At 45.9% G+C, this 12,667-nt stretch overlaps 1 protein-coding gene across 1 annotated transcript in view; it reads right to left on the reverse strand.

Moving 5' to 3' along the window:
* The window catches only part of MYO15B (myosin XVB), a 42,068-nt gene extending 32,133 nt beyond the window's left edge, over positions 1–9,935 (reverse strand). The window contains exons 1-11 of the mRNA XM_077188503.1: positions 9,801–9,935; positions 9,664–9,725; positions 7,104–7,178; positions 6,612–6,708; positions 5,984–6,087; positions 4,792–4,855; positions 4,255–4,368; positions 2,546–2,707; positions 984–1,042; positions 773–896; positions 308–403 (exon numbers count right to left, since the gene is read on the reverse strand). Coding sequence (XP_077044618.1) covers positions 308–403; positions 773–896; positions 984–1,042; positions 2,546–2,707; positions 4,255–4,368; positions 4,792–4,855; positions 5,984–6,087; positions 6,612–6,708; positions 7,104–7,178; positions 9,664–9,725; positions 9,801–9,935 — 1,092 coding nt within the window. The remainder of the gene's footprint in view (positions 1–307; positions 404–772; positions 897–983; positions 1,043–2,545; positions 2,708–4,254; positions 4,369–4,791; positions 4,856–5,983; positions 6,088–6,611; positions 6,709–7,103; positions 7,179–9,663; positions 9,726–9,800) is intronic.
* Positions 9,936–12,667: the final 2,732 nt, after the last annotated feature.

Consider the following 12,667-nt stretch of genomic DNA (forward strand, 5'->3'; position numbering starts at 1 on the left):
ACAGAATGCTACAAAGAAGCCAAACAGTCTTTAAAAGCACCCACTGAGGTCTGGGCTCTGACCCTGACCAACTCACTTCAAAAATCTGAAAAGGGAGCAAGGTGCTGACAAAATCTCCTTCCCTTAATTTACTGTAGAATTAATTAAAGGTATTAAATAGGCAACTCTCTGGGCTAGGATTCCATGGATATTGCCCAAGAAGACCATTCAGTTTCCTGTTCCCTGCTGAGGGACACTCTGAGGATGCCTCAGCTCAGTCCATGTGTGCTGGGTCAAGGTGCTGTGAATTCCACTAAGCTCCACTCACCTCTTCCTGGGCAATGACGGTCTGGCTGAAGAACCACTGGAGGTGCTCATTGGCAAAGTTGATGCAGAGCTGCTCTAAGCTGTTCACCCCCAGATCCTGCAAAGACAAAAATCCATCCCTTCCCAGACCCAGGGAGCTGTGGCTCCCTCTAAATGCTGCACAGGCCAAGCTGAGCTGAGCTGCTGGTTCTGGCCAGTGTGAATGAACCCCAACACTTCTGTCTGGTTTGCAAGCTCTCAGCCTGGCTCACTGACTAGGCTGAACAGCCAGAGGTGAGACAAGCTGTGAAGGAGCACAAAGAAGGAAAGATCTACTCTTGGATACACAGCCCACCTCTGTATTCCATGGTTTTCAGCATTCATTGGGACACAGGTTTTAACAGGAGCCCTAAACAAAACACTGCAAGGCCTTGGTGAGCAGATGCCCTCACTGCTTAGGCTGCAGCAAAAGAACATGGAAAACAACCTCAAAGCCATGGATGTCCACAATGCCCACGGCACAGTCGGACTCCCAGGGAGCCAACCACTCATTGATCCTCAGCAGCAGCCACTCAAAGAGCAGGTAGTACAGAGCCTTGGCAATGGAGTCCCTGAGTGGGAGGGGGGAGAAGAACCAGTTACTGCAAAGACAGCACCTCTGGGTGCATCTCACCCACCCAGACATCAGCAGAAGTCACCTGGCATCAATGGCTCCTTCTACAGACAGAGGGGTGAAGATCCGATCATAAGATGTAACCTGGATATATAAAGAGACAGAATTTACTCTTATTATTTCACAAAAATACCTTTTTTATTTTTTTTAAATCCACAAGGAAGTCAGCCCAGTTAATAAATGGATTTTTTTTTTCTATTTGGCTGAGAATTTACCCAGATATCAAAAGAAAAACTTTTTACCTTTAAAACCCAGAATTTTGCTGCCAGAGGTGAGAGTCAACTGGCCAAAGTGATAAACCTGAGGCCACTCATGTCATAAAAGAGCCCCCCTAGATGTGAGCTCTGCCATCTTTACAGAGCTGCCTTGAGGGGCTCAGCCCACCCCAACCATTTTATTCCTGCTGTTACCCCCCAGATTTTGAGCCTTCTAAGTTTAGGACAGTGGGGCAGGACATGGGATGCTTCAGGAGGAACGGGAAATCACCAGAAGGGACTCACAGTGACACGGTGAGTGACAGCCCTCTGCAGCAGTTCTGCTGACACACGCAACAGATTGGCCACAATCTGAATTTCAGCCTCACTGGCGATGGCTGCGTGTTCAAAGGAGTCTTTCTAAATAACAAAGTGTTCTTTATTATATATGTTATAAATATATATTATAATATTGGCTTTTCACAAATATTAAAATAGATTTTATATGTGTAGTGTTAAAGTAACTTTGTTATAAAGATACAGTTTTTAGTTCTGTTGTTAATTAAGCTTAGTGAAATAGCTGCTTGTGCTAAAATGCCAGCTTGGATGGGATAACATCCAATGAATACAGGATGAGGACACCTGTACAGATCTGCCAGCTATCAGCACTCACACTCTGAAGGTAGTGTGGGCCAGGTCCCAAAACTGAAGATGATGGTAAAAATGGACTAAAACCACAACCAAGGAATCTGCATGCTCTAAAAAGGCAGACCCAAAGAGGGGCCATGTAAAAATACGTCAACTAGTTTGGGAAAAAGTTTACTATGCATAAGGGTCTATGAATATGCAACAGGCTGATGTAAGGGAAAAGGTATTTAAGGGGTATCTCTGAAGATAACAGGGTGCTCTTAGCTGAATGCCAAGATGCACCCAGCCTTAATAACCCTTGCTCTATGGTCCTTGTCTCTTATTATCACTTATTAAACTTTTTAAATTTTCACAGGAGAGTGAATGTGTTTATCACATATATTACTGTACACAAATTACAATCTATATTACTATATATTATAGATAGGAACAATGGATGGGATACAAGGTCCCTCTTGTATTAATATTCTCAACAGCACCTCAGGTGCACAGAGCTGGTCACAGCCTGGGCAGAGCACCAGGTTCATTTTGGCTCCTTAAAAAGCCACCCAAGCTCCAGTGACCTTTGGTTGTCTCCCAGCTTCTGTCCCTGCCTAGATCAGTCTAGAGCCCAGCACTGAAAGGACAGAAAGGTCTTCAAAGGATGTCATCCTCAGTCAGGAATCATGTCCTCAGTCCCACCACATGGCACAACAGCAATATCCAGCACAAATATCCTATTCCCAAACTGCTGGGGTTACTGTACCTCATAGGAGGTAAAGCAGATGTTCCCCAGCTGCAGAATGGCAGCCAGGACAGCCCAGGTGGAGCTCAGCTGATCATCTGAGAGGCCGATTCCCTCCAGAGCTTGCACCAAGACCAGAAAATCCTGACTGTCCTCCTTCCCCAGGACTTCACATGCTCTGCCCTGAGAGAAAAGGGGGGAGAATCGTGATCAGCCCCTTCAGCCTCAGGCAGGGCTTAATCCACCATCAGGAATCTTCAGAGAAGTAGTTCAATCTTCTAAAGACTGGAGGAATCTGAAGAGATGAAAGACAGCACTAGTGGAAACTTAGCATTTGTGAGGGGCCAGTGTCTTTACCCTGTGGAGTTTTGAGATTAAGATCTCTCTTACCCACACCTGCCAAGTTTCTGCTGGAATTGCAGTACAAGCTCCCCAGGATGCCGGGGTGGAATTTGAGGAGAGGAGAAGTGGTGCCTGAGTGGAGTCCCAGGTAAATCATGGCAGAGCAGCTCCCTAGATGGTACCAGATGGGTTCTGTAAAGCCAGGGAGCCTCCCGGGGTTACAGCCTGTCTCACCTTGGCCACGGAGCTCCAACACAACACGGGTTCATCACTCCTTCTTTTCCTCTCTACGGGAGGACACTCCTAGCAGCTGCCTGTGACCCTGAAGGTCACAGAAATCCTGGGTCAGGGGTTCTGCAGAACCTGTTTGTGCTCAAGGGCATTCTTTGACCACAGTTCCCAGCTCTCAGCAGATTTTGGTGAGACAAGGATGAGGTCCAGGCAGTCCTTGGGCTTCTTCTTGCCAAGATCCAAGATAGATTTTTTCAATCTCTGCTAACTCTTTTGTGCACAATCTGATCTTCCCTTCCCTTCTCTGCAGCAGGCTGGGATATTCCTGTTAATTTTCACCTTGAAGATTTTGCTTTACAATGCTTTGCCAGCCAGGTACCATTAATCACCCATTAGGGGCTGGGCCCTTCATTGCCCTCCATCCTAGAGCCATTAATGGTCCATTCCTCGCCCGAAGGCGAGGTGATAGCAATCGCTATCGAGGATTCCTCCTGCCCGCGGCTGCTGGGAGGAATTTGAATTTGTCACTGGGAAAGCTGACTCACGCTGAGATAGTAAGAATTTCTTGCTGTTGTTGTGACCTCCTTGATTATGGAAAACAATATTTTAAAAACTCAAACAAAACCAAACAAACAAACAAAAAACCAACCAACCAACCAACCAAACAAACAAACAAAAAAAGAGTTCCAAGATTGCGACTTTGTGACTTGATGTAAGTCTGACAAACAAATTCAATTTAAATAATTGCAATCAGCAGTATATTTCAGTGGTTTAAAATCTGCACTCACTGACAATAAAGGAATTGTTTTGCAGAAGATAGAAAGAAATCCTCCCTGCTTTTGGCAGTCCCACGGTAATGAGAGGCAATGAGAAAAGGGGTTTTTCACCACACGATGGAGCCATGAGTCTACACAATGACTCCTCGTTAAAGCCCGTCCTTTCAGAGCAGAAGGGGCCTGAGAAGTGAGAAAATGATCACGAAAGAGACAAAGATGTTGATTCTTAGATCAGGGATGAGAAGGAGCAGAGGATGAGAAGGAGCAGAGCTGACTTTCTGCAGGGGAGCAGAGTGATTTGGTGCCTCTCTAAGCAAACAGAAGGGATGCCTGGACCATTTCTCTGTGCCAGCTGCTGCAGAGCACCCTCAGCTCACTCACCTGGTTCAGGTAGAAGTAGGACTCTGCCTCCTGCAAGTACAACTCCTCTTTCTGCTCCACGGGCAGCCCTGCCAGCAGCTCGTAATACACGTGGTAGTTCCTCTCACCGTGGGCCTGATGGGACACATCCATGGAGCTGATCCATATCCAGCTCCAGAAACCCCCAGAACACACTCACAGAGCAGGACCAGGGTTCCCACTGACACCTCAAGAACGATCCCTCTGGGAGAAGTCCTTTTCACACAGCTCTAATATTTGACCATTCCCACACTCCAGACATTAAGAAAAACTAATTGAGGGAAGATTCAACTTTCAGTAATCCCTAATAAGTGGCTTAATTCAACCTGTTTGAGACAGAGAAACCTCCTGTTTTATTCAAATAAAAGAAGTGGTCACCCTGTACTACATGGAGGGGACATAGTTCTTGCTGGTAGAAGAAATGGAAAGCAATTCTCATACTAATTCCCACCCCCGTTATTTAACAGTAAATTTAAGTCTAAATGTTAATAAGGGAGAGAGGGGGCCACTGGTCCTCACCTGAAACACCACACGGGACTTCTCCAGCAGGTACTGGGAGATGGATGTTCCCACCACAATGCCCCTGAGCAGAAGACAACAGATCCTGTCAGAACCTGGGGACAGGTTTTCTGCAGATTTGTGCAGATAAGAACAATCTTAGGGACATAATCTACAGGAATCTCCAAATTGTTTTTACAAAATTGTGGGATTTTCATGGAAACCAAGCAAGCACAGAATAAGAAGGAAAGTCATAATGTGGGTAGGAACAAAGGTCAATTCTCTTAACAGTCTGAAACAACCATCAGAGTTCCACAAAGTGTCTGTACCTGACCTGTGAGGGTTTGATAAGTGACCTAGAAGAGGAGCTGAACAGCAATGGGACAAAGCTTCCTGCTTGTATGAAATTGTTCAGAGTAGTGAGGATGAAGGCCAACTGTGAATAAATGCAGACAGACCTTAGAGTGCAGAGTGAGTGAGCAAGAAAATGGCACATGAAGCCCACTGTAGATAAATGTGAAGTGATGGGTACAGACCCAGCGTCACATATAAACAGACAGGCTCAAATTTAACCATTGTTCCTTAGGACTGAGACCTGAGGGTTATGATAGACAGTTCCATGAAACAATCAGCTCAGGGCTTGGCAACAGTCAGGAAAAATCCCCAAACAAACCAACCAAATCCAGAAGTTAGAAAGGAGGCAGGCTCAAAACAGAAAGGTGTTTTTCACAGAACTGGTTAGACCTGTGGAACACTTGAAGGCTGTTGCAGAAACATCAAGTTTGTATGAGCCCAAGAGGAAACTGGAATACCTCAGGAGACTGAGGAAAACTCCTGAGCTGCTGCAAATGTTAAAGAGCTCAAGGGGTTTTAGGGAAAAGCATTGCTTGTATTTGGGCTGTTCTTGCATCAGGCAGTGCTTGAGGTCAGTGCTGAGGACACTGCAGGGTATCAGATGGGTCCTTGGTATAAACCAGTTCAGCCATTCTTATGTTCTCATTTTAACTCATCTTGACAAACAAGATCTGTTCTTTTGGGAGGAAACACAAAAAAAGCAAAATAGGGGTTTAAACTCACCCTCTTCCTACCCTGATAATAGCAAGAGGGAAAGGGAGGGAGGGTTAATGTGTGAGCTCTCAGCACTGCTCCACCTGGTCTCACCCAAACACCCCTTGGCAGCTGGAGGGACTCGAGAGGATTCTCCAACACTCACTGTCGCAGGTGGACACTCAGCAGCTTTCCAAAACGGCTGGAGTTGTCATTGAGGATGGTTCTTGCATTTCCAAAACTCTCAAGGATGGGTAGGACATTGCAGGGCTGTAGAGAAAAGAGGAGGGAACACTTCAGTAGCAATCACAGGGTTTTAAACACAAAAGGGTTTATGCACCTGTCAGTTTGAAAAGATAAACAAAAAACGGGACTTCACTGATATAATTCTCACATGAGTAAAAGATGTCTTTTAAAATGTATCATTATCTCTAGCCAGTGGTGAGTTGCTCTGTGAGCTCTTTACTCTCACTGCTATAATCCTTCACTCTGCTTCTGCTCTGTGGTTGTTCTGATTCACCTCCCAGACTGCTAAAAGCTCTCCTTGGCAGCAACCAGCTCTCTGTTCAAACAGATCCAGCACTTTTCACAGCATCAGGTCTCCCAGGTTTTAAAATACAGAACTACAAATACACCAGCTCTCCTCGAGTCTTTATGGGAGCTTCACCTTGGAGCACAAACCCTCCCAAGTCCAGCCAAAGGAACACCAGCAGCAGCAGCCTCCCTGCCCTGGCTTTGGCTTCCTTTCCCTGCCCAACCCTCACGGCCTCCAGCCAAGCTCACTTGCCTGTTACCTGTCTGATCCTGTGGCTGTCAGATCCCTGGTACAGCATGGTCAGGTATTGCACAATGGCTTTGGCAGCTTCTGTTTTACCTGATCCACTGTGCCCACTGCAGGAGCAAGAGGTGGAGAAGTTGGCATCAAAACGGAGGTACCTGGTCTAGGCACATCAGAGGCCCTGCTGCAGCAAGTCAGAGGGGGTGTGCTGATTTACAGCTGAAGATCTATCACCCATTCCTTGAAACACTGAGACAACCTGACAAAATGGGCCCACAAAGGATTCCCCAGGGGAATATCAGACTCCTTCTCTCCCACTCCTCTGAAGTGAAACTAAATTCAAACTGTTACTTGCAAAGAGTGAAATAAAAATCCACCTTACTCTGGTTCTCCACAGGCAGCCCTCATGTACAAGTCAGAAGGATCAACTTACAGGCAGTGAAATACAAAAGTGGAACTTTTACATAATGAAATCAAAGGGCCTTCAAAAAAGTCCTTCAGTTCCTACCTGATGAGGACACACTGCTCCTGCCCTGATGACTGGGACAGCGTGTAGGCCCTCTCTGCTATGGCAAAGATGTGTCTGCATGGACAGAAAGGAACCCCCATTAACTGACCCCACACTTCACCCAAAAGTGCAGCACCAACAGGGTCCTCACCAGGGATCTACATCAGAGATGGGCCAGTGTCTTCACCCAGGAAACTTGACCTAAAAATCACAGAATTATTTGGGTTGGAGGGACCTTAAAGACCATTTCATTCCTCTGCCATGGACAGGGACAACTTCCACTAGACCTAATTTTTTCAAGACCTGTCCAGCCTGGCCTTGGACACTTCTGGGATGAACTTTAGCTCTGTAGGATTATAGACCCAAGCAACTACAGCTTTGCCAAATGGGCTGTTCACTTCCTGTGACATTCATCCTGCTCTACCAGAGAACTGGAGGAAAATAAAATACTTTCTGGAATAATAAAATACTTTACAAACAGAACAGGGTTTAGAGAGTTATTTGAGAAAGGAAAACATACGGGGCACTTTTTGAGAGAGTCCCTTGCTGGTACTCGGTAGCCACATCTTCAGAGTAGATATTGAGGTCTTTGAAAGGATTCACAGAAATCAAAATTTGCCCAATGTAAGTCTAGGACAAAAATAAGAAAGAAGAAAAAAATCTGGGGGCTTCTTAGAATTTTCTGAATAAGGATTGCAGCTGAATGCATATATTAAAACAAATATACAAATTCCCTTTAAAGGAATATTATTTATTCTGACTATACTGCCAAGTTATTGAGGACACAGATTTTCAATGGTCATTTTCAAATCTCTGTCATTAATAATTTGGGATAAGTGAGCATTCCCTGGTCTGTGGTCATCTTCTCTAGTCACTATCTATTCTCTACATCAAATTACAGGCACAGGTTTGAACACTTGAGCCAGTAAATGGAAAAGAGAACAATTAACCATCCACAACCAGATCTGGACTGCAACACTGTGAAATGTTTGCAGAAACTCTGAAGTTTCTTCTCAAGATCCACAATTTTTAACTCAGAACTTCTCTGCTAAAATAGGAGATTCCCACTAGGAGCAGCTGAGGCTAAAAAGGAGCCCAAGTATGCTCACAGGTTGGCACCAAATACCAAAATTACAGAGAAACTCTAGAACTTCCAGATTTTACCCCAAATATTTCATGCTACCTGATTTCTGAGCAAAACTGTGGGAGTATAGTTTTTATCATTGTTCCCAGTAATGAGTGAGATACTTGGTGCATTATTAAAGCTTGATGGCATAATATAAATTACTTTCTCTAAAAGCTCATTGCTCAGAGTGAATAAGCACCAAACCAAACCAAACCAAACCAAACCAAACATAATTATCCATACATAAATGAGATTGCAATGGAACCTCCTCTTCAGGCACAGCAGGACTGAGCTCTCAGAGACTTCCCTACAAACAGAGGAAAGGACTTGTCAGCCATAAGCTTCACTTGCATGTGTTAATATTAAATATTAACCTTTCTGCCCTCCCAAGGATCACAGAATATTGTGAATTGGAAGGGACCCACAAGGATCATGGAGTCCAGCTCTTAACTGAAGGGCCTATATGGGGATCAAAGATTTTGTAAGGAGCTGGGACTAAAACTCTCCACTGCCTTCCTGTGGTTCCAGCATCCTCAGAATTAAACAGGCCAGAGAATGGAGCATTCAAAGCTCAGAATTTCCTCTCAGTGACCCCAGCCCCTTGCACAGCCTTTACAGGTGTTTATCTCAGCAGGACTGCAGGAGGGGAGGATGGTGAGGAGCAGTGTCAGGGGCTTATCTTTCAACAACAGCAGTGAACCAAGGGTTTATCAGCTCTTAGAGATGTAGGACATTATTTTTCACAGCTGAAGGCAACAGGAGTCACTAAAGCCACAGATGCCAATATCAGTAAGCAAAGAACATAGAAATGTGCTTCTCATCCTGCAAGCTGTCTTTTCTTAGCACTCACTTCATACAATAAGAAAGGCATGTTAAATTCCTAATTCTGTCTTTCTGCTACATCACAGAACTCACATCAGCCTCTAAACCTAATTTCCCCTATCCATTAAGTGTTTTGGGCCTTTTTTAGAACCCATTTCAGGACTGGGAACCATTTTACAGGAGAGGCAGAGTTCCAGGGATGCAGCTGTACAGAAGTGTGTTAACCAGGCTGGGCTGCTGGCTCTGGGCTGTGACTGCAGAGGTTCAATGTGCCCTCTCTGTGCAGCAGAGCCTGGGGACACGCTCTACATAACAGCCAGGAGCTCCTTCTGCACCTCTGCTCCTCCCCAGTGGTTCAGTGTAGGTCCATAACTTCACTACTAAAATTCAGTCTTTTACTCAGCTTTTCAGCAGAGCATCAGTTACTCAGCTATGATACACATCCAATCCATTCTATTTTCTCCCACAGATGAAAAATTTTATTTTCTCCTATCTAGCTAAGGATCTAGCTAATCTATCTAGCTAATGTGTTTTCTATTTTTGAGCCACCTTTGCAGGATAACAAGCAAGCCCTTGTGACCTGAATAAGCTGCAGACACTGAGGACACCTACTCCAGTCTGGTCAGATCTTCAATCTCCTCAACTTCTGCACAGTGCTCTTCACACATGTACACCTGAAATGCACAGATACATGAGTGAAAATCAGGGGAAGTTCAGTTCCATTCCAGTACTGGGGACAACACCCGTACCTGTTTCTGCATGAACTCCATCTCCAGCTCATTGTCAGCAATATCATCTGCCTCCCACTGGTCCTTGCAGACCCTCCCACGGCTGCTGGCCAGCTGGGGCTCCTTGGAGGTGGCCCATTTGCTCAGGTTCTCCATGGTTGGCCGTGGCAGCAGCAGCTCAGAGTTCAGCCACGCTGCAGGGTCCCATCCTTGCCCCTGCTGCTGGGACCAGTGCACGCCAGGAGTGACCATGGATCCTGCAGTCTGGAGGACACCTGAACCCTCCTTGCTCCCCACCTCACTGCAATAATCTGAGGTAGGGATTGGCTCCTCTTCTTGGTGTAGGAGGAAGCCCTGCTTGCTGTTTCTCTGGCTTGGATCCATCAGAGGTCTGGGAAGGTCACATTTGAATCTGCAAGCCTGTTGCACAGGAGGGACAGATTTTATCTCTGATGGAGATTTCACTTTCTGTAGGGAATAACCATTGCCAGAACCCCTGGACAAGGAGTTCTTGGCCTTAACCAAGCTGTGGACTCTGGGGAACACTACAGCAAACTTGGCATCAGTAGCACTGTTCTTCTCATCCGAGCATGGAAAGGAACTGGTTCCATGAAGAGGGGAATCACCAGGAGGCAAATCACTGTGTCCCACTTCCTCTACCATTTTGGGACCACCTTTCTCCTCCACTAATGAAGCAGAAGATTCTTTGTCCCTCAGCTTAGCCCTCTCCAGCTGTCCAGGGAAGGCTTTGCCAGACTGACCAACCCACCCAGCAGTGCTCAGAATCCTGATTGCCATTCTACTTCTGAATCCAAAAGGTTTGCTGCTCCTCTTCTTCTTCCCAAATTTCTTCAAGAGCCATCTGGAGATACCAATTGCACGTGCCACACTCAGCAGTCGAGCTTTCAGCCTTGCTTTCTTGGCAGGTTTTTGGCCAAGCCAGCTGGTGACTTTTCTAAAAGCAGAGCGGGTGTGCAGGTGCTTGGATCCTTCCCCACCATGCACAGGTTCTGTTTCAGAAGGTGCCTCTGCAACCACTTCTTCTGCTTTCTCTTTTTTTGCCTTTGTAGACTGGCCTGAACTCTGTTTAACTTTTCCAATAACTTTTCCAACTTTTTTCTTCTTTCCATGGAGCTGCTTATCAGATGATTTTTTTGTAATCATGGAGCAGCTTGAAGTATTTAACCTTTTCTCTCCAAAACTCTGAGCTGTGTTGGGTTCTCTTTGTTTACTGGGAGTTTCTAGAGTGATGGCTTTTGAACAGATGCTTTCAACATTGTTCAGGTCTGAGCTGGTTCCCAAAGCCATCTGGGCAGGATTTGGTTTCTGGCTTGGTGACAGTTCGGTCTCAGCATTTTTATGTTGGTTTTCCATTCTGAGGGGGATTTGGGATTGAGAAGAACATTTCTTTGGAAGCATCAGTGCTGGTAGGTCCTGCCTGCTGCAGTCTGAACTGTCCCTCTGTCCATTTCCACCCTCTTCACCTTTTTCTGGGATCTCACACTTCCCAGGTTTCTCCTTCAATGTCCTCTGCTGCTTGGAGAGGAAGGAGCCATCTTCCAGCTCTCTGCCTTCATCATTCACCTTCTCTTCCTGTTCATATTTGCTAAGGTGAACGTGGAGTTTTGCTTTCCCAGCAGTTGGGAGTGGTTCAGGTTTGTTTTCTTTTACTTCATCAATGTTCTCTGCAGTGCTGCTCTCCCCACTGCTGTCAGAATTCATGTGTCCATCTTTTGACATATCTTCAACTCCGTCATTTTCTAATATATTTTCTTTGTCTATTTCCTTGTCTATTTCAATATTTTCCCTGTTCTTAACCCTCTTAACTTGGATTCCTGAAGTGCTTAACAGATCATCTGCCTCACTGCTCTCTGCTGGAGCACATTCTGGTTGTCTCAGCATGTTGTCTGGCTTCTTCATCTTCTCCTCTGCTTCCAATCCTGCAAATTCAGTGCCTTCAGCCTCAGATTCAATTTTTCCACCTGTGGTCATCAGCTCCTTTTCAGGTTCCATAGATGCTTCCTTGCTTTCATCATCCAGTTCCTTGCAGCCTTTTCCTTCACCCACAGGAGGATCTTTGAGCACAACTTCTTTCTCACTGTTGCCATCTAACTCAGAAGAGCTGCTCCTCTCCTCAGAAGAGCTGCTCCTCTCCTCACTGCAGGAAGTGCTGCGCACCACAGCCTCCTTTGTAGCCTTTCTGTGGGTTCCATGGCCTTCACTGCTGGAGTCAGAGCAGGAGTTTCCTGAGGTTTCCTGAATATTTTCATCCTCACTTTCAGTGATGACAATCCTGGTAAGATTTTCAGCTTGCTTTTTCCCAGTCCTCTCACCTTTTTCCTGCGCTGTACTGCCTTGGGATTGAGAACCTGATTTCTGTTCAGAAGCCTCTTTGAAGTGCTGGTTCCCTCTGTGCCTTCCCCTGGGGTTCTGTGCCTTTTCTGCCAAGTTCTGTTTCTGAAAAGAGCCTTCAGCACCTTGCTCTGTGATTGCCTTCACAGCCCCCAGCTCAGTGCCAGTTTCACCAGCATCAAGTCTCTTTCCACATCTCTTTTTAAAATTCTGTTTCCTTCTATTTGTGGTGGCTTTTCCCTCCTTGTCACTGCTGTCCTCACTCTCCTGCCCTGATGTCACTTCCCATTGCTTGCAGGCCTTTCCTTTCTTCCCCTTCAACCTGGACTCTCTGTGTTTTCTCCCCAGACCAGATTCACTTTTATAATTTCTCCTGCAGGCTCTTTTTCTCCGGAACAACTTCTTGTGGTCATTCTCTTTGCTTTCCTGAGGCCTCCCCAGCCTTTGGATTTTTAAGAGCTCTTCTCCAAGGCTGTCACCTTGTGCAGGAAGTGACTCTTTGCCCTTCCCTTGGCCTCTGCTCTTACCTTCCCTCT

Source organism: Agelaius phoeniceus, chromosome 19 (genome assembly GCF_051311805.1).
Source record: "Agelaius phoeniceus isolate bAgePho1 chromosome 19, bAgePho1.hap1, whole genome shotgun sequence".
NCBI lineage: Eukaryota > Metazoa > Chordata > Aves > Passeriformes > Icteridae > Agelaius > Agelaius phoeniceus.